The sequence below is a fragment of the Pipistrellus kuhlii genome, unplaced genomic scaffold (genome assembly GCF_014108245.1).
Source record: "Pipistrellus kuhlii isolate mPipKuh1 unplaced genomic scaffold, mPipKuh1.p scaffold_m20_p_24, whole genome shotgun sequence".
Lineage (NCBI taxonomy): Eukaryota > Metazoa > Chordata > Mammalia > Chiroptera > Vespertilionidae > Pipistrellus > Pipistrellus kuhlii.
The window spans coordinates 879,386-907,108 of NW_023425523.1; the positions used below are offsets into that span (position 1 = coordinate 879,386).

At 66.0% G+C, this 27,723-nt stretch overlaps 1 protein-coding gene across 3 annotated transcripts; it reads left to right on the forward strand.

Moving 5' to 3' along the window:
- The first annotated feature begins 945 nt into the window (after nt 1-945).
- Nucleotides 946-27,672, forward strand: GPLD1 (glycosylphosphatidylinositol specific phospholipase D1). Of its 3 annotated transcripts, XM_045586813.1 has the most exons (27): nt 946-962; nt 1,672-1,726; nt 2,255-2,337; nt 6,107-6,162; nt 9,349-9,427; nt 10,869-10,966; nt 11,615-11,725; nt 12,678-12,726; nt 14,063-14,117; nt 14,338-14,445; nt 14,960-14,987; nt 15,077-15,216; nt 15,734-15,799; nt 17,114-17,237; nt 17,325-17,464; nt 17,991-18,177; nt 18,385-18,495; nt 18,909-18,983; nt 19,063-19,219; nt 23,586-23,727; nt 23,903-24,008; nt 24,085-24,178; nt 24,270-24,443; nt 25,357-25,517; nt 26,589-26,615; nt 26,701-26,751; nt 27,115-27,667. In XM_045586813.1, exons 2-27 carry the CDS (start codon nt 1,683-1,685, stop codon nt 27,199-27,201), a joined length of 2,553 nt encoding a protein of 850 aa, XP_045442769.1. In that variant the 5' UTR covers nt 946-962; nt 1,672-1,682; the 3' UTR covers nt 27,202-27,667. The 3 variants fall into 3 exon arrangements, with proteins under 3 accessions (XP_045442769.1, XP_036308409.2, XP_045442768.1); XM_036452516.2 differs by lacking the exon at nt 946-962 and having other exon boundaries at nt 1,374-1,726; nt 27,115-27,672; XM_045586812.1 differs by lacking the exon at nt 946-962 and having other exon boundaries at nt 1,374-1,726; nt 17,117-17,237; nt 27,115-27,672.
- The last annotated feature ends 51 nt before the right edge of the window (nt 27,673-27,723 follow it).

Consider the following 27,723-nt stretch of genomic DNA (forward strand, 5'->3'; position numbering starts at 1 on the left):
TGCCTTGGGGGGCGGGGGGCCCTGGGGGGCGGGGGCCCTGGGGGGCGGGGGCCTGGGTGCTCTGCCTTGGGCGGGGAGCAGCCTTGTTATGTAACAGTCTTGGGCGCCGCACCAGCCAGGATCCAAACTCCGGATCTGGCGACAGGCGGGTGCCCTTGGACTTGGCTCCCCGGGGTCCCGGGCGTGAAGCGGAGCCCAGGCTGGCCGGGGGGGACTCCAGCGGAGACGGCCGCCACCACCGGGAATCAGGGCGGATCTCTGGGCGGTGTGGCCCAGGGGGTAGAGTGGCTGCGGCCTGCGGACTGACCCGTCCCAGGTTGATTCCAGGCCAGGGCACATGCCCGGGTTTCAGGCTGGATCCCCAGCAGGGGGTGTGCAGGAGGATAAATATGAGTCTCTCATTATTGCTGTTTCTATCCCCCTCTTCCTTCCTCTCTGAAATCAATAAAAATATATGAAAAAATAAAATAAAATTCAGGTCAGAATTCAAGGTCATACTGGCTGCCCAGGTCTGGCCACTTAGACTGGTAGGTCCCCAACACGCCATGAGGACCCTGTGTCAGAACCAGCCCAGAACCAGTGTCAGGACCAGCCCAGAACCAGTGTCAGGACCAGCCCAGGGGAGGTGATGGGGTGGGATTGGCTCCCAGCTCAGGAGCCCCCGGAAGCAGCAGCCTTAATGAGCATGGAAGGACCGAGGGGCCCTGTGGGGGGCGGGGGAGAGGGGGGCCTCAGGGCCACACAGCCACTCTGCACTGACCCCCGTTTCACAGGGGGTGTTCCTTCCAGGCAGTGCTTGTTGGGGTTTGTTTTGTTCAAAGAGCTAAAAATCTGAGTTTCTATGTGAATGTTTCCACTTCCAGAGAGTTGGCCGGTGTTTGTAAAACTCCTTCTCAGCCAAACAAAACAGCCGGCCGTGGTCTGGCCTCCGAGCAGCGGCCCAGCCCCGGCGCAGCCCGGCGGAGGCTGAGTTAGGTTACAGGGAAACTTGGCAGAGGGCTCAGGATCTCAGATCCTGCCATCTCCCTCTCCTCTCCCCGCCGGCTCCGCTGAGACTGGCACCACTCCTCCCCCCTGAGGGTCTCCCTCTGGCTTTTTTTAAAAATATTTTTTATTTTACTCATTTATTTATTTTATATATTTTTTATTTCAGAGAGGAGGGGAGAGGAGAGAGAAATGCCAATGATGAGAGACTCACGGATCGGCTGCCTCCTGCACGCCCCACCCTGGGGATCGAGCCTGCAGCCCGGGCCTGTGCCCTGACCGGGAATCGAACCCTGACCTCCTGGTTCTGAGCCAGGCCGGCCGGCTCCCTTCTGGCTCTCACTGCTAACCCGCTGGAGCTCTGAGCTCACCGCCATTCCCAGACCTCCACTGACGGCCCCACCATGGAGGGCTGCAGCCGGGACAGCACCGGCAGGTGTGCGCTGGGCCCCGGGTTCGAGAGCACTGCGTCTGGCCCGGGTCCGGCCCCGTCCCCTGCCCCCGCCCCACGTGGGCCGTCTTGGCTGGGGCGGCAGGAATCCGGCCCCACAGCAGGCGCCCTGGGAACGCAGGGGCGAGAGCAGGCCTGGCCGCTCTTGTGTAACCCGCACGAGTGTCAGCCTCTGTTGCCAAACTCGGACGAGAAGCCGCCCCGGCTGGTCCTCCTCCGGCGGATCCGGCAGCGGCCGCGGGACGGGATGCTCGGCGGGGACAGGATGCTCGGGCCCGCGGCCCCGGGAAGGTGAGGGCCGGGGGCCGGCCGGGGACACGGCCCTGCGCACAGGGCGGCTGATTTAGAAAGAAACCGAACGCTTGGCGGCGGCTCTGCTCGTGGCTCCGTGTGGCTCCACGTCAGCGGGAAAGGGCCTGGCGGGAGCCACGGCTCCCGGGCCCGTGGCTCTCCTCCCCGGTGTCTGCCGTTCCGGGGAGGTGAACGGTCAGCAGCTCACTTCCCGGCCCATGTGGTGTAGAAACCGGGCTTGGCTTCCCTGCCAGCCCCTCGCTCAGCTCCCGGGAGAGCGGAGGGTCTGGCCGGGTTGGGGGCGGGGGGGGGGGTGTCTGGCCGGGTTGGGGCAGGGGGGGCGGGGGGGAGGGTCTGGCCGGGTTGGGGGGGGTGGGGGGGTCTGGCTGGATTAGGGGCGGGGGGGGGGGGGGGGGGGGGGGGGGGTCTGGCCGGATTGGGGGCAGGGGGGGGGTCTGGCCGGGTTGGGGCAGGGGGGGCGGGGCTGTCCCAGCCCGGGAGCCCTGAGCCCAGGCCTGTCTCCCGCAGGGTCTGGGCCGGCCTGCTCCTGGCGCTGGGTGCCCTGTGCCCGGGGGGCTCACCGTGCGGCGTCTCGACCCACATAGAGATAGGTGAGTGCCGCTCCGGCGTGAGGGGCCCAGGTCTGTCCGGGAGGTGGAGGGACCACAGGTCCGTCCCGGGTGGAGGCCTGGCGTCCTGCTGAGCTGGCCGCCCGCCAGGAGGGAGAGGCCAGGCCAGCCTCCAGGCTTGGGGGCTGTGGGTGGGCTTGGGAGCGGTAGGAAGCCGGGGGTCTTGGAGCTTCCGTGGGGGAGTGAGGAGCTGGGGGGGCCGGGGGCTCCGGGAGGAGGAGGGGTGCGCAGTGCGGGGGTGAGGAATGGTCCCATGTGCGAGCCCGTGTGACGTACACGGGTGGGCCCCCGGGTCGGTGGCTTTAAAGGGGTCGGGGTGGCTCAGGGGTTGAGCATCCACCTATGAACCAGGAGGTCATGGGTTCGATTCCCGGTCAGGAAACATGCCCGGGTTGAAGGCTCCATCCCCAGTAGGGGGCGTGCGGGAGGCAGCCGATCCATGACTCTCATCGTTGACGTTTCTCTCTCTCCCTTTCCCTTCCTCTCTGAAATGCATTACGTATTTGTATGTGTGAAAGCAGGCGGGAGTGGGCCGCCTCAGTGAACGGTGCGGCTCTAGGAAGGGGAAGTTGCTGACACCATAGAAGTGCGCCAACGAGGAACCCACCTCAAGGGGGTTTTTCACGATGTTAAGCCTCGGAGCTTAACAGTTAACAAGAGCCATGATGAAACCCAGATGCCGGCAAAGTCAGGGCCTGGCTGGCCTTCCTCCAGCAGGAGCCAAGCAGAGGAGGTCCTCACAGGGGAATACACGCTAACAGCATAGGACAGATTAAGTATGTGAAAACATGTTCACGTGAGCGTGAGGAGGTTTTACCGAGCAGGGAGCTGTGAGCTCCCTCAGGACGAGGTTGGGAGGTTCCGGGAAGATGGCGTCTGCGGGTCCTCGCCTCGCAGCGGGCGGGGAGGGCGGCCGGCTGCCTGTGTGGCCGTGCCCGCCGTGGCTCTCACAGCCCCGATGCCTGCGGCAGCAACGGTGGTGGCTGTTTTCTGGTATGAATTTAAAAGCTGGATGTGGCCCTCGCCGGTGTGCCTCGGTGGACAGAGCGTTCGGTTCCAGCCAAGGGCACGCACCTCAGCTGCAGGCTCCTCCCGGCCTGGGCCCCGGCTGGGGCTCCTTCAGGAGACAGCCCATGGGTGTGTTTCTCTCACGTCCTGTTTCTGTCTCTCCCACTCTCCCTACAAACCAATGGAAAACACCCTCGGGGGAGGACTTACAGCAACAACACGGAAAACCTGGAGGTGACTCACAGGAGGAGCGAGGCGTGAATCACCCTCCGGCCCCACAGGAGTGTGGAGGCCCGAGGCCGGGCGTGGTGTCGCCTGTGGGCGTGCGGGCGGCGGTGCCTCTGAGACTGGTTGTCCGAGTCAGTGACGGAGACACGCCCGGCTCCGGCCCGCCCGGTGCAGCCGGCACCGCCTCCCGCGTGGGCTCATCCGCGGGGGCGGGCGGGAGGGTGGGAGGCCTCTAGGCCAGGGGTCGGCAAACTCATCCGTCCACAGAGCCAAACACCAACAGCGCAACGATGGGCATTTCTCTGGAGAGCCACGTTTTTAAACTTACGCTTCTTCTAACGCCACTTCTTCCAAATAGACTCGCCCAGGCCGTGGCATTTGGTGGAAGAGCCACACTCAAGGGGCCAAAGAGCTGCATGTGGCTCACGAGCTGCAGTTTGCTGACCACTGGGCTAGGACAAAGGGATGGCTGTAGGGGGGATGGCTGTAGGGGGGGATGGCTGTAGGATGATGGGATGGCTGTAGGGGGGAATGGCTGTAGGATGGCTGTAGGGGGGATGGCTGTAGGGGGGGATGGCTGTAGGATGATGGGATGGCTGTAGGGGGGATGGCTGTAGGGGGGGATGGCTGTAGGATGGGATGGCTGTAGGGGGGGATGGCTGTAGGGGGGGATGGCTGTAGGGGGGATGGCTGTAGGGGGGGATGGCTGTAGGGGGGATGGCTGTAGGGGGGGATGGCTGTAGGGGGGGATGGCTGTAGGGGGGATGGCTGTAGGGGGGAATGGCTGTAGGGGGGGATGGCTGTAGGGGGGATGGCTGTAGGGGGGGGATGTAGGGGGGGATGGCTGTAGGGTGGATGGCTATAAGATGGGATGGCTGTAGGGGGGATGGCTGTAGGGGGGGATGGCTGTAGGGGGGATGGCTGTAGGGGGGATGGCTGTAGGGGGGGATGGCTATAAGATGGGATGGCTGTAGGGGGGATGGCTGTAGGGGGGGGATGGCTGTAGGATGGGATGGCTGTAGGGGGGATGGCTGTAGGATGGGATGGCTGTAGGATGATGGGATGGCTGTAGGGGGGGGATGGCTGTAGGATGATGGGATGGCTGTAGGGGGGGATGGCTGTAGGGTGATGGGATGGCTTTAGGGGGGATGGCTATAGGATGGGATGGCTGTAGGGAGGATGGCTGTAGAATGGCTGTAGGGTGGATGGCTGTAGGATGGCTGTAGGGGGGATGGCTGTAGGGAGGATGGCTGTAGGGGGGGATGGCTGTAGGGGGGGATGGCTGTAGGGGGGATGGCTGTAGGGTGATGGGATGGCTGTAGGGGGGGATGGCTATAGGGGGATGGCTGTAGGGGGGATGGCTATAGGATGGGATGGCTGTAGGGAGGATGGCTGTAGGATGATGGGATGGCTGTAGAATGGCTGTAGGGAGGATGGCTGTAGGGGGGGATGGCTGTAGGGGGGATGGCTGTAGGATGATGGGATGGCTGTAGGATGGCTGTAGGGTGGATGGCTATAGAATGGCTGTAGGGTGGGATGGCTGTAGGATGATGGGATGGCTGTAGGGGGGGATGGCTGTAGGGGGGATGGCTGTAGGATGATGGAATGGCTGTAGGGGGGATGGCTGTAGGGGGGATGGCTGTAGGGTGGATGGCTATAGAATGGCTGTAGGGTGGGATGGCTGTAGGATGATGGGATGGCTGTAGGGGGGGATGGCTGTAGGGGGGATGGCTGTAGGATGATGGAATGGCTGTAGGGGGGATGGCTGTAGGGGGGGATGGCTGTAGGGTGGATGGCTGTAGGTGGGGATGGCTGTAGGGGGGATGGCTGTAGGGGGGATGGCTGTAGGATGGCTGTAGGGGGATGGCTGTAGGATGATGGGATGGCTGTAGGATGGCTTTAGGGTGGGATGGCTCTAAGACGGGCTGCCTCCTGTCTGCTGAGCTCCGGCCAGGTGCCAGCCATCGTGCTGGCCGCAGCGTTGATTTCCCTGAGTTCTCCCCGTGCAGGTGGCCTCACTTTCTCACAGGAGGGGCTGAGGCCCGCAGTGGGCTTGGCGGAGCAGGAAATGTAAATCATCGTGCAGACCTGTGGTGTCGTTCTGATATTTATATTCACTTGTATCACGTGAACAGCGCATGACTGGCTGTGGCTGATGGAAACTTAACTTCCGCTTCCCACCACTTCACAGCTATAACCATAAAAGTATGCTTTCCTTTTCTCTTAAAATATATGCTTTTGTTGATTTCAGAGAGGAAGGGGGGGAGGGAGAGAGAGAGAAACATCAATGATGAGAATCATGGATCAGCTGCCTCCTGAACGCCCCACACTACTAGGTTTCAAACCCACAACCCGGGCCTGTGCCCTGACAGGGCGCCGAACGGTGACCTCCTGGTTCATGGGTCCACAGCCACCCATGGAGCCATGCTGGCCGGGTTATATTTTAAAAATGATGCCGGGGCGTCTGTCTTCAGCACGTGGTTGAACTTGGTCAACGTGTGTGTCTGTTTCTCAGGACACAGAGCTCTGGAGTTCCTCCATCTCCAGGAAGGAAGCGTCAACTACAGACAGGTACCGTCCGGGCTTCCCTCCCAGTGCCAGCGGCTTCAGAGCCATTTCCCACCTTCATGGGCCGTTAGTAATATTCTGGGCTAAGAGGCCCCAGCACTGGCGCCGACACACACGGACATCACCCTGGAAACCCCCAGGGCCCGCGTGCTCACCTCCCTCTGAATGCACAGGAGCCTTTATTTTATTATTTTTAAAAATATATATTTTGTTGCCAAAACCAGTTTGGCTCAGCGGTAGAGCGTTGGTCTGCGGACTGAAAGGTCCCAGGTTCGATTCTGGTCAAGGGCATGTACCTGGGTTGCGGGCACATCCCCGGTGGGGGGTGTGCAAGAAGCAGCTAGTCGATGTTTCTCTCTCATCGATGTTTCTAGCTCTCTATCTCTCTCCCTTCTTCTCTGTGGAAAATCAATAAAATATATATTTTATATATATATATATATATATAGAGAGAGAGAGAGAGAGAGAGAGAAAGTTGATTTTATTTATTTTTTTACAGAGAGAGAGAGAGAGAGAGAGAGAGAGTTGATTTTTATTTATTTATTTATTTTACAGAGAGGAAGGGAGAGAGAGAACTAGAAACATCTATCAGCTGCCTCTTGCACACCCCCTACTGGGGATGTGCCCTCATCCAAGGTACATGTCCTTGACCGGAATCGAACCTGGGACCCCTGAGTCGCAGGCTGATGCTCTACCCAGTGAGCCACACCGGTTTCGGCCCAGGAGCCTTTTATAGTGACACGCCTCAATCCCTCCGAACGTGGGGGGAGGGTATTTTTTATCAGTGGGGACCTCGCAGGTGCTTCCCCCGCCCACAGCTGGCTCACCGGTCAGTTTGGTGCGAGGCCGCAGAGGGCCTGGGGGGCGCCGGCGGGCGCACGGGGGATCCCCCGGGCCAGGCCTCGGGCTCAGCCAGCCTGCGCGCTCCAGGCCCGCGTGGGGCTGGCTCTGGTTTCCTTTGGGTAAAGCGTCCAGGGTGCCTGCCCTTTAAGGACTTGGCTGACCGGCTGGACGGGGAGCAGGGCTTACAGCGGAGATACGGCAGCCGTGGGCGAGACTGAGGACCACTGCGCCTCCTTCCTGGGGGCTCTGCGGGAGGAAGGGCACGGGGCTGTAACCCAGGAGCCGGAGGGGCTGTGACCCGGCCCCTCTCCCGGCTGGGAAACGGGAATCTCACACAGGCGAAGCGATCCTGATAACGATGCTGGCCTGATAAAAAGGCGGTTTTCTGCATTTATTGCTACTTTTCCCCAAAAAAGTGATTCCACTCCACACATTATTTTATAACTTGCTTTTTGCATTTAATGTAGCAGGTGTCTCTCCACGTCCCCGGAGACCTTCCGAATAATTTTAACAGGTCGTTCCCGTTGCCCGAAGTGCACCATAGTGTAGTCGGTGGTCGGCACACTGCGGCTCTCGAGCCGTGGTTTGCCGCTCTGTTGACTAATGAATTTGCCAACCACTGCCTTAGGGAAAAACACTTAAAAAGCACATTTTAACAGCCAAAACCGGTTTGGCTCAGGGGGTAGAGCGTCGGCCTGCAGACTGAAAGGTCCCGGGTTTGATTCTGGTCAAGGGCATGTACTTTGGTTGCAGGCACATCTCCAGTAGAGGTTGTGCAAGAGGCAGCTGATCGATGTTTATCTCTCATTGATATTGCTAGCTCTCTGTCCCTTTCTCTTCCTCTCTGTGAAAAAAATCAATAAAATATAAAAAACATTTTTAAACATTTAAATGATGTACTAATGTCTTTAACCTGAAGTCAAAACTTCTGGGTAAGGGTAATGCCTTAAAGCCAGGGTAGCCAAACTCATTAGTCAACAGAGCCGCAGTTTGCCGACCACGGGCATGGGCAGTTGAAATAGACAGTAATTCTCGAGTGCCCTTCACCCGGTCTCCAGCTGCTGGCCTCGGACCTCCCTCTCACCGGTTTTCCCCCGTGCGGCCTGATGACCCTGTAACTCCTCGCGGTGTGGTTCCCGGCAGCCAGGCCGTTGCCCTGTGACCGCAGCATGATCCCCTCGTTCGGGAAACGGACCTGGAGCGACAGGCTGCCCCCGCCCCCGCCTCCGGGCCCCGGGCTCCCGCCGGCTCCCGGGCCTGGGCCTCCCTGTGCTCAGGTCTGGGTGCCCAGGGACCCCCCAGCCGGGACAGCCTCCCTCGTCGTGAGCGACCGTGACCTGTTGGAAAGGGCAGTCCGGGGCCGGTCACACTTCCTGTCGGCTCTGCTGCCGGCTCCCTATCAGCGTCTGCCGCGGGTGTTTGGGGCAGAAACGCGGTAACACATCGAGGCGATGCCAGATTCCTCTGCGGCATCGCATGGGCAGGCACACAGGGCTGGTGTGCGCCATTCGGGGTAATCATTTTTGTTGCCGTGGTTGCATTTTTATTTATTTTATTTATTTATTATTTTTTTTAAAGGGTGGTTTTTAAAAAAATATATTGCATTGATTTTGTACAGAGAGGAAGGGAGAGAGATAGAGAGTTAGAAACATCAATGAGAGAGAGTCATCGATCAGCTGCCTCTTGGACACCCCCTACTGGGGATATGCCCGCGACCAAGGTACATGCCCTTGAGTGGAATCGAACCCGGGACCCTTCAGTCCCCAAGCCGACGGTCTATCCATTGAGCCAAACCGGTTTCGGCTGTGGTTGCATTTTTAGTCCTAAATTTCCATTTGCCCTGCAAGGGTCTGTGGTTGAACATCGACCAATGAACCAGGAGGTCAGGGTTCGATTCCCGGTCAGGGCACAGGCCCAGGTTGTGGGCTCCATCCCCAGTGGGGGGCGTGCAGGAGGCAGCCGGTCCATGATTCTCTCTCATCTTGGATGTTTTTCTCCCTCTCCCTTTCTCTCTGAAATCAATAAAAATTACATTTGGTTTTAAAAGGGAAGCAGGTGGGTGTCCTTAACCCGCCCGCAGCCCAGCCCAGCCCCCTCGGCAGCACAGGCGCGCAGGGGAGCGCCGGGCGGGTCCGTGTGCCGTCCTCACGGCGCTGGCCGTCCTGGGTCCTGCATGTCGCCGTCCTGGGGCTGTGGGCCGGCCGCTCCTGGTGGGGGAGGGACGGAGAGCAAGGAGTGCTCTCTGAGGCTCTGCCGGCTGGGGCGAGGCGTGGGTTCCACGTGAACTTCATTTCCACCCCGTGTCCGCCTCCCCCTGCGCCCTCCCGCCCTCCGCTCCGCCCGCAGCTGCTGCTGGAGCACCGGGACGCGTACCAGGCGGGGACCGTGTTCCCCGACGCCTTCTACCCCGGCATCTGCCAGAGAGGTGAGGGCGCCCCCTTCCGCCCCCGTCCCCACCTGCTCGGGGGAGGCCCGTGGGTGAGACATCCACCCGCCTCGGTCACGCTTCCCGCGCGCGGGCCCTGGGCCTAGCTCAGGGCTGCGTTCCCGGGAGTTGGGGTCCCTCGCCTTTCCACTCTTCCTTCTAGAGGCTTCCTTGGGGTCCACAGGAGCGCCCACAGCTGGAGGGCAGTGGAGGGGGCGGTGGGGGGGCAGGTGGAAGGGGCGGTGGGGGGGGCAGATGGAGGGGGCGGTGGAGGGGGCGGTGGAGGGGGCGGTGGAGGGGCAGGTGGAGGGGCGGTGCAGGGGGCAGATGGAGGGGCGGTGGGGGGGGCGCGGTGCAGGGGGCAGATGGAGGGGCAGATGGAGGGGGCGGTGGAGGGGCAGGTGGAAGGGGCGGTGGGGGGGCGCGGTGCAGGGGGCAGATGGAGGGGGCGGTGGAGGGGGCAGATGGAGGGGGCGGTGGAGGGGCAGGTGGAAGGGGTGGTGGAGGGGGCAGATGGAGGGGGCGGTGGAGGGGGCAGATGGAGGGGGCGGTGGAAGGGGCAGTGGGGGGGCGCGGTGCAGGGGGCAGATGGAGGGGGCGGTGTAGGTGGCAGATGGAGGGGGCGGTGGGGGGGCAGGTGGAAGGGGCGGTGGGGGGGGCGGTGTAGGGGGCAGATGGAGGGGGCGGTGGAGGGGCAGGTGGAAGGGGCGGTGGGGGGGTGATGGGGGGGCAGATGGAGGGGGCGGTGGAAGGGCAGGTGGAAGGGGCAGATGGAGGGGGCGGTGGAGGGGGCAGATGGAGGGGGCGGTGGAGGGGCAGGTGGAAGGGGCAGATGGAGGGGGCGGTGGAGGGGCAGGTGGAAGGGGCGGTGGGGGGGGGCGCGGTGCAGGGGGCAGATGGAGGGGCAGTGGAGGGGGCAGATGGAGGGGCGGTGGAGGGGGCAGATGGAGGGGGCGGTGGAGGGGCAGGTGGAGGGGCGGTGCAGGGGGCAGATGGAGGGGCGGTGGGGGGGGCGCGGTGCAGGGGGCAGGTGGAGGGGCGGTGGAGGGGGCAGGTGGAGGGGCAGTGGAGGGGGCAGGTGGAGGGGCGGTGCAGGGGCAGGTGGAAGGGGCGGTGGGGGGCGCGGTGGAGGGGCAGGTGGAGGGGCGGTGCAGGGGGCAGGTGGAGGGGCGGTGGAGGGGGCAGATGGAGGGGGCGGTGGAGGGGCAGGTGGAGGGGCGGTGGAGGGGGCAGGTGGAGGGGCGGTGGAGGGGCAGGTGGAAGGGGCGGTGGGGGGCGCGGTGGAGGGGCAGGTGGAGGGGCGGTGGAGGGGGCAGGTGGAGGGGCGGTGCAGGGGGCAGGTGGAGGGGCGGTGGGGGGGACGGGCGGTGGGGGGGACGGGCGGGAAGGGGGCTGGGGCCCTCCTGCCTCTCCAGCAGGCCTGAGCCCCGCTCCTTCTCAGGGCGCTATCACGAGGTGTCGGAGAGCACCCACTGGACCCCCTTCCTCAACGCCAGTGTCCACTACATCCGGGGGCGCTACCCCCCGCCCTGGGACAAGGTGGGCCTCGCCTTGACCTCCTGCCCCTTCCCTCCCCCCGCCCCCGCCCGGCCTGCGAGGGTCGCAGCCCTCGGCCCTCACCGCCAAGCACAGCACGGGCCCAGCGGACGCCGGGTAACACGTGAAGTCACGCTGAGGTTTGGGGGCCACGGGTCCTTCTGCCCCCACACCGGTTCACCGGGAAGCCCTGAGGCTCGGCACAGGGTCCCTGAGGGTAACCAGACACAGGTTTTTGTTGTTAGTCTGCACCTGAGGGTATTTTTCCATTGGTTTTTAGAGAGAGTGGAAGGGAGGGGAGGGGGAGAGACAGACAGAAACATCACCGGCTGCCTCCTGCACGCACCCTGACCAGGGCCGGGGGACCTGCAGCAAGGCACGTGCCCTCGGCCAGAATCGAACCCGGGACCCTTCAGTCCGTGGGCTGGTGCTCTGTCCACGGAGCCACACGGCCAGGGCTAGCCCAGGATTTTCCATTCAGCGTCAGTGACGGGAATGAACTCACATTTATTTTACTTACATCTTCATTGTTGAAAGCATTGCACATGCCCCATCCCCCCCCCATTGACCCCCCTGAGCTCACACTTCCGAACGCCCCCCCCCCGGGGGGGTCGGGGAGAGCCCGGGCTCAGGCCGGCGTGTTTGGGGCAGGACACGGAGAAGCTGGTGGCCTTCCTGTTCGGCGTCACGTCCCACATGGTGGCCGACGTCAGCTGGCACAGCCTGGGCATCGAGCAGGGCTTCCTGAGGACCATGGCGGCCGTGAGTGCCCGTCCCGTCGGCACCCCGCCCCCGGGACCCGCCCCCGGGACCCGCCCCCGGGACCCCGCCCCCCGGCCCCCGCCCCCGGGACCCGGCCCCGCCCCCCGCCCCGGCCCCGCCCCCGGGATCCGCCCCCGGGATCCGGCCCCGCCCCCGCCCAGGCCCCGCCCCGGGACCCCGGCCCCGCCCCCGGGACCCCGCCCCCGGACCCCACCCCCAGGCCCCGCCCCCGGGCCCGCGGGGGGCCCTCCCTGGGGCCCCGCCCTGGACCCCGCCCCCGGCCCCGGCCCCGCCCCCCGCCCCGGCCCCGCACCCGGGACCCCGGACCCCGGCCCCGGACCCCGCCCCCGGGCCCCGCCCCCGGGCCCGCGGGGGGCCTCCCAGGGGAGGGACACGTCCGGTCGCTCACATCCTAGGCCCTATGGCTTCGTGCCCAACGCGCAGTTAGATTTCCTCTTTTCAAACAATGTCAGAGAGGAAGGGAGAGGAAGAGAGGATCATGGATCGGCTGCCTCCTGGATCCACAGGGGATGGAGCCCACAACCCGGGCCTGTCTCCTCACCAGGAATCGAACCCTGGACTCCCGGTTCCTAGGTCAATGCTCAGCCGCTGAGCCACGCCCGCCGGTTATTTTTGGCTTTTTTCCTTCTAACTCCCCGTGTGGAACGCCACATCCCCGAGGTGGCACCGGGGCCGCCCCGGGCGCCTCAGCCTCCGCAGCCCCCGGCCGCCATCAGGCCACGGGGTCCCTGGAGGCGGCTGAGGGCTCCGGAGAGGAGCGCCCTCCGACCAGGCGCAGGGCCGGCAGCGCGGCTCCTGGCTCCTCGGGGAGATCGTAGTAAAGCAGCGCTTCCCGGACCAGCCCCCGGCCGCCCGCCCGCCCCTCGGCGCCGCCCGCTCCGGGGCAGAGCGGCCGCTCGGTGACGCTGAGGCGCTGGCTCTCTCTCCGCAGATGGACTTTCACGGCTCCTACTCCGAGGCGCACCCGGCGGGAGACTTTGGTACGTTTACTCGCCTGCCGAGGTTTCTCTTGCGGTACATGTCATGTGTGATGGAGTCACTACTTAAAAGTGTATTTTTCAACACGTTTTTATTGATTTCAGAGAGGAAGGGAGAGAGAGAGAGAAACATCAATGAGGAGAGAGAATCATGGAGTGGCCGCCTCCTGCACGCCCCCTACTGGGGATGGAGCCTGCCACCTAGGCCCGTGCCCTGAGCGGGAATGGAACCCTGACCAGCCGGGCTGTCTGTCTATGCGGTTTTGTCGTATCCTGCAGCAGCACGTCCTGACTGCTTTCTGCTTTGATGTGGGGTTCACCTAGCGCCGGGCACACCTCACTTTGCAGCCTTGCACTTTCCAACAGTCGTGCACATGTGTGTTTTTATAAAGAAAACACATTCCACGTTTTACTGAGTTGTGCTGTAGCTTTAGAAACACTTTATGTCAGATGGATGTGACCTGGTATCTGCGGACACGGCTCCAGGCGGCAGACGCCGCCTCTTCAGGCGGTTCCTGTAACAGCCCAGCGGGTGGTGGGCGGCGTCTGACAGAGCGAACCCCTCGGTTATGGGTCACTGCCCCCCGATTCATGTTTCACTCACAAGACATGCTGCACCTAAAACAGCAAATGGAAGCCTGTGACAGTCGGGCAAAAACATGTAAACAATGAGCAGAAGCGTGTGACAGCCAGGCAGAAGCATGTGGCAGTCGGGCAGAAGCGTGTAGCAGTGGAGCAGAAGCATGTGTCAGTGGAGCAGAAGCATGTGGCAGTGGGGCAGAAGCATGTGGCAGTGGAGCAGAAGCGTGTGACAATGGGGCAGAAGCGTATGGCGGTCGGGCAGAAGCATGTGGCAGTGGAGCAGAAGCGTGTGGCAGCCGGGCAGAAGCATGTGGCAGTGGAGCAGAAGCGTGTGGCAGTGGAGCAGAAGCCTGTGGCAGTCGGGCAGAAGCGTGTGACGGTCGGGCAGAAGCATGTGGCAGTGGAGCAGAAGCATGTGGCAGCCGGGCAGAAGCGTGTGGCAGTGGAGCAGAAGCGTGTGACGGTCGGGCAGAAGCGTGTGGCAGTGGAGCAGAAGCGTGTGGCAGTGGAGCAGAAGCGTGTGGCAGTGGAGCAGAAGCGTGTGGCAGTGGAGCAGAAGCGTGTGGCAGCCGGGCAGAAGCGTGTGGCAGTGGAGCAGAAGCGTGTGGCAGTGGGGCAGAAGCATGTGGCAGTGGGGCAGAAGCGTGTGGCAGTGGAGCAGAAGCGTGTGGCAGTGTCGAGTGCTGGCAGTCGGGTTGCAGGAACCGTGTGGCGGCTGCTCCCGTGTCACTGGCCCGTGTCCGGTTCGGTCCCGCAGGCGGAGACGTGCTGAGCCAGTTCGAGTTTAACTTCAACTACCTGGCGCGGCGCTGGTGAGAGCGGCCTCCGGGCCCTGGGCGTGGGGCCGGGGCCGGCGGCGAGGGGACGGGAGGGCGGCGAGGGGACGGGAGGGCGGCGAGGGGACGGGAGGGCGGCGAGGGGACGGGAGGGCGGCGGGCACGGCGGGCAGGACGGCGGGCAGGGCGGGACAGCCCGTGTCACCTCTGCCATGGCCCTCACCTTCGGTCCCACACCCCCGGTGCTGACGCCCAGGTACGTGCCCGTGGAGGACCTGCTGGGCATCTACAGGACGCTGTACGGCAGGGACGCCATCCCCAAGCATGTCATCGTCGAGTGCTCCTACCTCCAGTTCTTAGGGATGTGAGTGTGGCCGGAGAGACTCTGTGTGTGTGTCCGGCGGGCCCTGTGTCCGTCCAGTGGGCCTTGTGTCTGTCCGAGGGGGTCCTGTGTCCATCTGGGGGGCCCTGTGTCCATCTGGGGGGCCCTGTGTCCGTCCAGTGGGCCTTGTGTCTGTCCGAGGGGCCTGTATCCGTCCGGGGGCCCTGTGTCTGTCTGGGGGGCCCTGTGTCCGTCCGGGGGCCCTGTGTCCGTCTGGCAGGCCCTGTGTCCGTCCGGGGGGTCCTGTGTCCGTCCGGGGGCCCTGTGTCTGTCTGGCGAGCCCTGTGTCTGTCTGGCGGGCCCTGTGTCCGTCCGGGGGGCCCTGTGTCCGTCCGGGGGGTCCTGTGACAATCCCGGTGGCTCTGTCTGCAGGGCTTGGTGGGGGGGCTTAGCAGGTTCAGGGTGGTCACATGACAGCTGACACATGACACAGCTCCTGCTTCACTATTCGCTTTGTCCCGTGGAGCCACCGCTCACGCCACGCCCTGTGTTGCAGGTACGGCGAGGTGATGGCCGTCTCCAAGGTACAGCCTCCTCCCCGACACCCCCACCCCCACCGAGGCTCTGCGCCCCCTCCCCTGCCCCCCCTGTCTCAGCCCCCCTGTCCCCCCAGCTCTACCCCACCTTCGCCCGGAAGTCCCCGTTCCTGGTGGAGCACTTCCAGGACTACTTCCTCGGCGGCCTGGACGACATGGCCTTCTGGTCCACCCGCATCTACCGCCTCACCAGCCACATGCTGGCCCACGGGACCCGGTGAGCACCGCCCGCGCCCGCCGTCACCCACTCCGGGCTGCCTGAGCCCCGCCGCCCGCCGCCCGCCGCCCGCCGCCCCCCTGGATGGCAGGCGGGTCCGCCGCGGCTGCTGGGAGGGCGGGAGGGAACCCGTGGCCACGGGGGTGGCCTGCCCGTGTCTGTTTTGTAAAGTCCACGTGGCTCACGTGATTGAGCAGTGACCCATGGCCCAGGAGGTCAGGGTTCGATTCCCGGTCGGGGCACAGGCCCGGGTTGCGGGCTGGGTCCCCAGTGGGGGGGTGCGGGAGGCAGCCGGTCCGTGATTCTCTCTCCTCCCTGATGTTTCTCCCTCTCCCTTTTTCTCTCTGAAATAAACCACAAAGGTTTTTTAAAAGCAGACCTTAGCCCTCCCCGGGTCTGAGCGGGTTCCTGGGCTTGGGGCAGGGACGTGCCTGTGGCCTGGGTAGATGTGGGGCCCCCAGCGCTCCCCCTTCTCCCCCGGGGAGGAGGCCTGACCCACAGCCCGGCCCGCCCTCAGGGACTGCAGCCTGCCCGAGAACCCGCTGTTCATCTCCTGCGGAGGCACGCGGCCCCGCCCCCCGGGGTAAGAGTCCGCCCTCCAGGGGGCGCAGGCGTGACGGTGGGAAGTGTGGGCAGACCCACGGAGGCCAGTGTGCCTCCCGGCGGAGGGTTAGGACGCAGTCACGGGCGGCTGGGCAGGAGGAAGGCGCTCAGGAAGGCGCACACAGCCTGCAGCTCAGTCCCCATCACGCCGGAGCGAGGGGGTCACTGATGCCGCTGCTGTTGTCACCCTTCACCCGCCTCACCCTTACCTTCCCCAGGCCTCACCCTTACCTTCCCCAGGCCTCACCCTTACCTTCACCCGCCTCACCCTTACCCTTTACCCGGCCTCACCCTCACCCTTCACCCGGCCTCACCCTTACCTTCCCCAGGCCTCACCCTCACCCTTCACCCGGCCTCACCCTCACCCTTCACCCGGCCTCACCCTTACCCTTCACCCGCCCTCACCCTCACCCTTCACCCGGCCGCACCCTTACCTTCCCCAAGCCTCACCCTCACCCTTCACCCGACCTCACCCTTACCTTCCCCAGGCCTCACCCTCACCCTTCACCCGGCCTCACCCTTACCTTCCCCAGGCCTCACCCTTACCTTCCCCAGGCCTCACCCTCACCCTTCACCCGGCCTCACCCTTACCTTCCCCAGGCCTCACCCTTACCCTTCACCCGGCCTCACCCTTACCTTCCCCAGGCCTCACCCTCACCCTTCACCCGGCCTCACCCTCACCCTTCACCCGGCCTCACCCTCACCCTTCACCCGGCCTCACCCTTACCTTCCCCAGGCCTCACCCTTATCCTTCACCCGGCCTCACCCTTACCTTTGACTCAGAACTGACCCTTACCCTTGACCCAGGCCTCACCCTTACCTTCCCCAGGCCTCACCCTTACCCTTCACCCGGCCTCACCCTCACCCTTCACCCGGCCTCACCCTTACCTTCACCCAGCCTCACCCTTACCTTCCCCAGGCCTCACCCTTACCCTTCACCCGGCCTCACCCTTACCTTTGACCCAGAACTGACCCTTACCCTTGACCCAGGCCTCACCCTTAACCTTGACCCAGGTCTCTTCACCTTGACCCAGGGTTCCATTCGGGCCAAGGGCACGCACCTCAGTTGCAGACCCCTCCCCGGCCGGGGCCTGGTCGGGCGAGTGCGGGAGGCAGCCCATCGATGCGTCCTCTCACATCCGTGCTCCCCTCTGGCTTCCCCTCTCCCTGTCCCTCTCCCTAACGCCAGTGGGAAACCCCGTCGGGGGAGGGTGCACGGCCACGGGAAGGGCTGGGGCCTGTGGCTAACTGGACACGCCCGCCTCCCGCGGTCTCCTGGGCCTGCTCCTCCCAGCGGCTCCCTCGCGCAGAGAAGCACCTTCCAGCGGAACCTGACCTCCGCGCTCAGCGCGCACGCCGGCCGGCACGTCAACTACACCGCGAGGGGCGCCGTCTTCAGCGTGGGCTCCTGGACCTCGGTGAGGCGCCCGCTGTGCCGGGGGAGGACCCTCCCTCGGGGGCTGTGTCCCCCGTTCACACCGGCCCCGCCGCCGCCTCCCGTCCAGGACTCGCTGACCTCCGTGTACCAGGCCCTGGAGAGGAACCTGCGGACGCTCCTCACAGGCAGCCCCCGGCGGCCGCGGAAGCACGCGTCCAGCCCCCTGGCGTCCTACTTCGTGTCCTGCCCCTACGCCCGGCTGGGCTGGTGGGTGCACGTCGCCTGGCTCCGTGTCCCCGTCCCCGTCCTCGGGCCGGTCCCTATTGCCCCATCCATCCGTCCGTGTCCGCGTTGCCTTGGTTACGTGGTCAGTCAGGACGTGTGCAGGAGCCCCGGGCTGGAGCGGTCGCGTGCTGTCGGTCTGTGTGCCCGGGGACGGGTGGTCACCGGTTTGGGGAGTGACTGCGTCAGAAGGAGAAGCGCAGACAGTGTGGGGTGACGGGAACAGTGTAGCTTTTATTTTAAAAAAAGTTCATTGTTATTGATTTCGGAGAGGAAGGGGGAGGGAGAGAGAGATGGAAACATCAATGATGAGAGAATCACTGATCCGCTGCCTCCTGCACGCCCCCCCACTGGGGATCGAGCCCGCAACCCAGGCCTGTGCCCCGACCGGGAGTCGAACCCTGACGTCCTGGTTCTGAGGTTGACGCTCAGCCTCTGAGCCCCGCCGGCCGGCGGCGGCAGCAGCAGCGAGCTGTTGGCAGACACCAGGCGGGCCCTCTGGTCCCCGCAGGGCGATGACCTCGGCCGACCTCAACCAGGACGGGCACGGCGACCTGGTGGTGGGCGCCCCGGGCTACAGCCGCCCGGGCCTCGTGCACGTGGGGCGCGTGTACCTCCTTTACGGCAATGACCTGGGCCTGCCCCCCGTCGACCTGGACCTGGACTCCGAGGCCCACGGGGTCCTGGAGGGCTCCCAGGTGAGGCTCTCTCCTCGGCAGGTCCGGGGGGCTGGGCCCAGGGGCCTCCAGACCCTTCCATCCTGCTGCCCTTCTTCCTGTGGCGCTGGGTCAGGCCCCCGGCTGCGAGGCGCGGGCGCTGCGGGTGGTGTGGTGGGCGCTATGTGTGGGCACGGCCCTGTCTCAGGGCTTCTGAGCCGAGGCTGAGCCCAGACTCGCTGCCCTCAGCCCGCAGGCCGCTTCGGCTCCGCCCTGGCCGTGCTGGACTTCAACAGGGACGGGCTGCCCGACCTGGCCGTGGGCGCCCCCTCCACCGGCTCGGAGCAGCTCACCTACAAGGCAAGCTGGGGTGGGCTGGAGGGGGGATGGATGGGGTGGATGGGGTGGGGTGCCGAGCCCCTGGCAGCAGCAGACAGTCGGACGAGCCAGCCCAGCGTCTGGGTGGGTGACCTGGGGCGCCCCCTTCTGTCCTGGATGAGGCCTCGGTCCCTGGCACACCTGCTCCCGCCTCCCGCCTCCCGCCTCCCGCTTCCAGCCAATGCTTTGCCCCGAGGTGTAGGGGGGGGGAGTGACAAAGTCCAGGCCGGGGGGGGCTCCTGTGGGCTCAGACCGCCTGGCCAGGCCCTCCGGGAGCTGCCGTCCGCACTGCTGGGCCTCGCACCCGGGGCCGGGCCGCGCTCCTGCGGGGCGGACGGGACTGCCCGGCCCTCCGCCCGCTCCCTCTCCCGCCTCACGGCCTGCTCTGCCGCCAGGGCGCCGTGTACGTCTACTTCGGCTCCAAGAGTGGGAAGCTGTCCCCGGCCCCCGCCGTCTCCGTCTCCTGCCAGGTGTGGCCCTCGCGGGGGGCCCCGGGGCGGGGGGGGGGGGGCGCCCCTGCCCGGTGAGGACATGCGGCCTCGTCCCCAGGACACGTACTGCAACCTGGGCTGGCGGCTGCTGGCGGCCGACGTGGACGGGGACGGCGCGCCCGACCTGGTGCTGGGCGCCCCCTTCGCGCCGGGCGGCGGGAAGCAGCGGGGCATGGTGGCCGCCTTCCGCTCCGGCCCCGGCCGGCGCCACGGAGGTAGTCCCTGCCTGGCCGGCCTCTCCTCCACTCCACCTCCTCCCCTACAGCCCCCTACAGCCCCCCTACAGCCCCCTTATAGCCCCCTTATAGCCCCCCCTACAGCCCCCCTATAGCCCCCCTACAGCCCCCCTACAGCCCCCCTACAGCCCCCCTATAGCCCCCTTATAGCCCCCCTACAGCCCCCCTACAGCCCCCCTACAGCCCCCCTACAGCCCCCCTATAGCCCCCCTACAGCCCCCCTACAGCCCCCCTACAGCCCCCTTATAGCCCCCCTATAGCCCCCCCTACAGCCCCCTTATAGCCCCCCTACAGCCCCCCTACAGCCCCCCCTACAGCCCCCCTACAGCCCCCCTACAAGCCAGCCCCTACAGCCCCCCCTACAGCCCCCCTACAGCCCCCTTATAGCCCCCCTATAGCCCCCCTACAGCCCCTTATAGCCCCCCTATAGCCCCCCCTACAGCCCCCCTATAGCCCCCCCTACAGCCCCCTTATAGCCCCCCCTATAGCCCCCCCTACAGCCCCTTATAGCCCCCTACAGCCCCCCCTACAGCCCCCTTATAGCCCCCCTACAGCCCCCCCTACAGCCCCCCTACAACAGCCCCCCTACAGCCCCCCTATCGCCCCCCCTACAGCCCCCCTATAAGCCCCCCAAGCCCCTACAGCCTACACCCCTACAGGCCCCCTACACCCTCTACAGCCCCCTACAGCCCCCACCTACAGCCCCCCTCCAACAAGCCCCCCTACAGCCCCCCTACAGCCCCCCCCCTACAGGCCCCCCTACAGCCCCCTACACCCCCCCTACAGCCCCCCTACAGCCCCCTTACAGCCCCACTACAGCCCACCTACAAGCCCCCTCCCCTCTACACAACAGCCCCCCTACAGCCCCCCTAAGCCCCCCTACAGCCCCCCTACAGCCCCCCTAATAGCCCACCCGAAAGCCCCCTACCAACAAGCCCCCCTACAGTCCCCCCTAACAGCCCCCCCTAACAGCCCCCCTAACAGCCCCCCCTATACAGCCCCCCCCTATAGCCCCCCTACAGCCCGCCCTACACCCCCCTATAGCCCCCCTATAGCCCCCCTACAGCCCCCCCTACAGCCCCCTTATAGCCCCCCTACAGCCCCCCTACAGCCCCCCTACAGCCCCCCCTACAGCCCCCCCTACAACCCCCCCTACAGCCCCCCCTACAGCCCCCCTAAACGCTACGCCCCCCCTACAGCCCCCCCTACAGCCCCCCTACAGCCCCCCTACAGCCCCCCCTACAGCCCCCTTATAGCCCCCCCTACAGCCCCCCTATAGCCCCCCCCTACAGCCCCCCTACAGCCCCCCTATAGCCCCCCCTACAGCCCCCCTACAGCCCCCCTACAGCCCCCCTACAGCCCACCCTATAAGCCGCCCCCTACAGCCCCCCGAAAAGCCCCCTTATACCCCCCCTACAGCCCCCCTATAGCCCCCCTATATAGCCCCCCCTACACCCCCAACAGCCCCCCTATAGCCCCCCTTACAGCCACCCTCAGCCCCCTACAAGCCACCCAACAGCCCCCCTACAGCCCACCTAACAGCCCCCCTACAGCCCCCCCTACAGCCCCCCTACAGCCCCCTTATAGCCCCCCTACAGCCCCCCTACAGCCCCCCCTACACCCCACCCTAGCCCCCCCTACAGCCCCCCTACAACCCCCCTAACCTACAGCCCCCTTAGCCCCCCCTACAGCCCCCTTATAGCCCCCCTACAGCCCCCCCTACAGCCCCCTACGAGCCCCCCTACAGCCCCACTATAGCCCCCCTAACACCCCCCCTACAGCCCCCTACAGCCCCCCTACAGCCCCCACAAGCCCCCCTACAGCCCCCCTACAGCCCCCCTACAGCCCCCCTACAGCCCCCCTACAGCCCCCCTACACGCCCCCCTACAGCCCCCTACAGCCCCCCTACAGCCCCCTACAGCCCCCCTACAGCCCCCCTACAGCCCCCCCCACAGCCCCCCTACAGCCCCCCTACAGCCCCCCTACAGCCCCCCTACAGCCCCCCCTACAGCCCCCCTACAGCCCCCCTACAGCCCCCCTACAGCCCCCCTACAGCCCCCCTACAGCCCCCCTACAGCCCCCCTACGCCGCCCATACAGCCCCCCTACAGCACCCCCTACAGCCCCCTACACACCCCCCTACAGCCCCCCTACAGCCCCCCTAAACACCCCCCTACAGCCCCCCTACAGCCCCCCTACAGCCCCCCTATAGCCCCCCTACAGCCCCCCTACACCCCCTAACAGCCCCCTACAGCCCCCCCTACAAGCCCCCCATACAGCCCCCCTACAGCCCCCCTACAGCGCCCCCCTACAGCCCCCCTACAGCCCCCCCTACAGCCCCCCCTACAGCCCCCATACAGCCCCCAACTACAGCCCACCTACAGCCCCCCTACAGCCCCCCTACAAGCCCCCCTACAAGACCCCCTACAGCCCCCCTACAGCCCCCTACAGCCCCCCTACAGCCCCCCTACAGCCCCCATACAGCCCCCCACTACAGCCCACCTACACCCCCCTACAGCCCCCTACAGCCCCCCTACAGCCACCCTACAGCCCCCTTATAGCCCCCCTAAAAGCCCCCCTACAAGCCCCCCTACAGCCCCCTACAGCCCCCTACAGCCCCCCTACATGACAGCCCCCTACAGCCCCCCCCTACAGCCCCCTACAGCCCCCACAGCCCCCTAACAGCCCCCCTACAGCCCCCCTACAGCCCCCTCCACAGCCCCCCTACAGCCCCCCTACAGCCCCCCTACAGCCCCCCTACAGCCCCCTACAGTCAGCCCCCTACAGCCCCCCTACAGCCCCCCTACATCCCCCTACAGCCCCCCCTACAGCCCCCCCTACAGCCCCCCTATAGCCCCCCCTACAGCCCCCCTACAGCCCCCCTACACCCCCCCTACAGCCCCCCTACAGCCCCCTACAGCCCCCCTACAGCCCCCCTACAGCCCCCTACAGCCCCCCCTACAGCCCCCCTACAGCCCCCCTACAGCCCCCCTACAGCCCCCCTACAGCCCCCTAACAAGCCCCCCCTACAGCCCCTACAGCCCCCCCTACGCCCCCTAAGCCCACTTATAGACCCCCTACAGCCCCCTTATAGCCCCCCTACAGCCCCCCTACAGCCCCCCTACAGCCCCCCTACAGCCCCCTACAGCCCCCCTACAGCCCCCCTACAGCCCCCCTATAGCCCCCCTACAGCCCCCCTATAGCCCCCCCTACAGCCCCCCTACAGCCCCCCTACAGCCCCCCTACAGCCCCCCCTACAGCCCCCCTACAGCCCCCCCTACAGCCCCCTACAGCCCCCCCTACAGCCCCCTACAGCCCCCTTATAGCCCCCCTACAGCCCCCTTATAGCCCCCCTACAGCCCCCTACAGCCCCCCCTACAGCCCCCCTACAGCCCCCTACAGCCCCCCTACAGCCCCCCTACAGCCCCCTATAGCCCCCCTACAGCCCCCCTACAGCCCCCTACAGCCCCCTACAGCCCCCCTACAGCCCCCCTACAGCCCCCCCTAACAGGCCCCCCTACAGCCCCCCTACAGCCCCCTACAGCCCCCCTACAGCCCCCCTCCCGGTGCTCTGGGGTCCTCGAGGACAGGGAGACCCGGCATCTGGGTCCAGGACCAAGGCCAGCGGCTCCGCCTTCATCTCCCAGGGACAGAGCAGGGACTCCCCAGGCGTCCCAGGCCGCGGCGTGAGCTGCACTTCCTGCGGGACCTGCGACCCCTCTAAGGCCAGGGCGGGGCCTCAGGTGGGGGTGTCTGAGAGCTCTGGGAGAACCGGTCCGCCATGACCTACAGAGGCTGCCCGCCCTCCTCCCCTCCCGGCCTCCCTCCCTCCCTCCCTCCCGCCCTCCTCCCCTCCCTGCCTCCCTCCCTCCCTCCCTCCCTCCCTCCCTCCCTCCTCCCCTCCCTGCCTCCCTCCTCCTCCCTCCCGGCCTCCCTCCCTCCCTCCCCCCCCCCTCCCGGCCTCCCTCCCTCCCTCCCTCCCTCCCTCCCTCCCTCCTCCCTCCCTGCTCCCTCCCTCCCTCCCTCCCGGCCTCCCTCCTCCCTCCCTCCCTCCCGGCCTCCCTCCTCCCTCCTCTCCACACCCCCCCGCCTGCCTCCTCCCTCCCTCCCTCCCTCTCCCTCCCGCCATCCTCCCTCCCTCCTCTCACCCCCCCCCGCCTCCCTCCCTCCCTCCCTCCCTCCTCTCCACCCCCCCGCCTCCCTCCCTCCCTCCCTCCTGCCTCCCTCCCTCCCTCCCTCCCGCCTGCCTCCCTCCCTCCCTCCCTCCCTCCCGGCCTCTCTCCCCCGGCCTCTCCCCGCCCCTGGGAGCCACAGGTAAGGCCAGGGGCCCCCGTCTGTCCTCGCAGACAAGCTGACCGTGGAGGCGGCGGACTGGCGGGTGCAGGGCGAGGAGGACTTCTCCTGGCTGGGCTACTCGCTCCACGCCGCCCCCCTGGGCAACAGGACGCTGCTGCTGGCGGGGAGCCCCACCTGGAAGAACAGCAGCAGGTGAGCGGGCGCGGCCGGCCCTCGGCCCTCGGGGGCGCGGGAGGGGCTCAGTGCTGCCCCCGGGAGGCCTCAGGCAGGGCCAGGCCGCAGGTTCCCGCAGGATGAGGCCGGTGCTCGGGAGGGCTGCCCCGCACCGGCCAGCTCCCGCCCGCCCCGCGCCGTGTGCTCCCTCCAGCCTGGGCCGCCGCTTCCGCTCGCAGGACGAGAAGCAGAGCCTGGGCCGCGTGGACGGCTACTTCCCGCCCGGCCGCCAGAGCGCCTTCTCCATCGCGGGCGACCAGGTAGCGCCCCCCCGCGGACGGGACGTCCCGCCCGGGGCACAGTCCCGGCCGGCCTCTGACCCGGGGCCTCCCGCAGGCGATGGGGAAGCTGGGCACCTCCCTGTCCAGCGGCCACGTGCTGGTGAGGGGGGCGCGGACGCCCGTGCTGCTGGTGGGCGCCCCCACGCACGGTAGGTCACGCGGGCGGGCGGGCGGGCGGGCGGGCGGGGGCTGGGCGTCGCTGGGCACGGGGGGCCGGTCTGAACGTGCGGTTCGTTCCAGACGACGTGTCGAAGATGGCCTTCCTGACCATGACCTTGCACCAGGGCGGGGCCACCCGCATGTACCAGCTGGGCCCCGCCCGGCCCACCCCGCTCGGCTCCTTCAGCGGGGACCGCCGCTTCTGCCGCTTCGGGGGCGCCCTGCACCTGAGCGACCTGGACGGGGACGGCTTAGGTAGCTCCTTCCCCCAGTCCCCCGGTCCCCCCGGTCCCCCGGGCTCTCCTCACCACTGACCCCGGGCCCACGCCCGAGGGGCCGAGTCAGTCCCACCGGCACCGGGTGCGAGGGAGTGGGCACCTGTTCTCCGTTCAGCCAGCGATCTCCGCGCCTCAGAGAAACCCGTCAAGCGGGAGCCGCACCTTTTTAAAAACACACATTTTTATTGGTTTCAGAGAGAAAGGGAGAGAGAGAAACATCAACGATGAGAGAGAATCATGGATCGGCTGCCTCCTGCATGCACCCCTCTGTGGATTGAACCCGCAACCCGGGCCTGTGCCCTGACCGGGAATCGAACCCTGACCTCCGGGTTCATAGGTCGATGCTCAACCCCTGAGCCACAGTGGCTGGGCTGAGCTGTATTTTTGTATATGCATACGTACATGTATATGACGTACATGTATATGACGTACATGTATATGACGTACATGTATATGACGTACATGTATATGACGTACATGTATATGACGTACATGTACATGACGTATATGTATATGATGTACATGTATACGACGTACATGTATACGACGTACATGTATACGACGTACATGTATATGACGTACATGTATATGACGTACATGTATACGACGTATATGTATACGACGTATATGTATACGTATACGCATACGTGTACGTATCTGTATCTGTATATTGATTTCAGAGAGCAGGGGCGCGGGAGAGGGGGGAACACGAGTGAGCGTGACGTGAGCTGGGCCTTCGGAGGTGGCGGGTGATGTCAGAGCCGCCACGTCCGCTGTTGCCCCGTGGCCGGCAGGAAGCCGGGCTGGGCGGCGGCGTGGGGTCCCGGCGCCGGGGAGGTCGGCAGGGCCGTGGGGGCGGGCGGGGCGCCTCCCGCTGCTCTCCACCACAGACGAGGTCCTGGTGGCCGCCCCCCTGCGGACCGCGGACGTGACCTCGGGGCTCATGGGCGGCGAGGACGGCCGCGTCTACATCTACAACGGCAGCCGCAGCCTCTCCGGCGACGTGACGGGCAAGTGCAAGTCCTGGACGTCCCCGTGCCCGGAGGAGAAGGTAGTGTTCCCCGGGGAGCACCCCCGGGGCCGGGGAGGGGGGATCCCTCCACCGGCACGCACCGCCTCTGCTGGAGCCGAGCCCGGTCAGCGCACGGCCTCACCGCCCGTCTGGCCCCGCAGCATCCGCCCCCCAGCTCGCCCCAGGGCCCGGCACCCCGTGAACCCGGTCACCCCGCCTGCCGGGCTCCGCCCACTGCGCCAGCTCCCCGCTCTGCGTCCTGGCCCACAGCCCTCGGCCATTCCTGCGAACCTCCTAGGGTTTTCCCAGCACCTGGTCTATGGAATCCCCGTCAAAGCCACTGGCTCAGCCACGGGCCCTTTACAGGGAGGCAGGACAGCAGGGAGGCTCCTGGCTCCAACGAGCCCAGAGCAGATGCGAGCGCAGCCACACTGTGCGCACCTCCCCCCTGGCCACACTGCACACGCCTCCCCCCTGGCCACACTGCGCACAGCTCCCCCCTGACCACACTGTGCGCACCTCCCCCCTGGCCACACTGCACACGCCTCCCCCCTGGCCACACTGCGCGCACCCCCCCCCCCCCGGCCACACTGCACACACTTTCCCCCTGACCACACTGTGCGCACCTCCCCCGTGGCCACACTGTGCGCACCTCCCCCCTGGCCACACTGCACACACCTCCCCCCGGCCACACAGCGCTGCTACGTGTTTGCTAACCTGCCAACGTACAGCACGTTCCTGTGCCTCCCCAGCGTCTCATGTGATATGTTCAGCGGTTGTCGTGTATTTTATCTGTAGACGAGCCGTAGTCCCTTTAGCCACTGTTATAATATTCACATATAGACACTTACACATGTATTTTTCTTTTTTAAGAATAGTTTTATTGATTTCAGAGAGAAAGGGAGAGGGAGGGGGAGAGAAGCATCGATGAGAGAGCATCATGGATCGGCTGCCTCCTGCACACCCCCTGCCCTGGGGATGGAGCCCACCACCCGGGCCTGTGGCCTGGCTGGGCCACACGTGTTTCCCTGGCCTGCGTCCTCCGAGGGGCCCCGGAGTCAGAGGGCTCGTGAACGTGAGCACTGAGCCTCCCTCCTCTCTGTCCTCCAGGCCCAGCACGTCCTTGTGGCCCCGGAGGTAAGTAGGCGGAGCGGAGCTGTGGGCCTGCCCTCCCGGAGCCGTCCGCGTGGGGCGTCTCCCAGGCGTCACCCTCTCTCTACAGGCGAGCTCGCGCTTCGGGAGCGGCCTGGTCACCGTGCGGTCCCAGGACAAGGTGGGGCCGGGCTGGGTTTGGGGATGGCTCCGTTCCGATGGGATTTTGTTTTCACTTGGGAAAGAGGAGCACCCCTCACCTCACCCAGGGGGAGAGCTCCTGAGGACAGGTGGGGCTCACAGCTCCTTCCGGTCAGTGGCTGGGGAGCTGGGGACCGAGGACAGGGAGCAGAACCTGGGCGAGGCCCCACCTGAGCTGCTTCTGCCGCGCTGGTGGGCGGGGGCGAGGGTGCGTGAGGGGCGGTCCCCTGGTGGGCTGGGCACGGGCTGGGTGAGGGGCGGTCCCTCTGGGCCCCAGAGGGCCAGGCAGCCGAGGTCCCGCCATGTCTCCAGGGTCCTCTGACGACCAGCACTGTCTCCCCAGAACCAAGTGGTCGTGGCCGCGGGAAGGAGCTCTCTGGGAGCCCGACTGGCCGGGGCGCTTCACGTCTACAGCCTGGACGCGGACTAGCGCCTCCGTGCGCCCCGCGGAAGCGGGAGAACCCGTGGGAGGTGCGGCTCCTGGCCCTGGAGACAGGAAACGGCACGTCCGACCGAGCTGCCAGCACGTGGACCGTGGGCATCGCCGCCATCCCGCCCGAGGCGACCCTGACGGCCGTGGGCCCGGCGCCGGCGGATTAAACGCTCACCGCGGTGATTCGGAACGGAAAAGCCGTCTGGGGTCTCACTAACACACGTCTGCACTTAGAGTTTAACTCAAAATCCCCTTTATTCCGACACCAGAACACACTCCCACGTCCTGGCAGTCTCTGGTTCACGTGTTTTTGCGGTTTGTCTCTGCACCAGCGTTCTTCAGAGCGAAGGCGCGGGGCTGCCTGGGGCCTAACGAACCAGCGTGATGGGAGGAGTGGGGGGAACGCGGGCGCCCATTAGACCGCCTCCACGCGGGCACACAAGTGAACCGGAAACTGACCCTGGATAAACATGGCCGTCCCCCAACAGGGTCCTGCCGAGCTGGGGCTGGGGAGGGAGG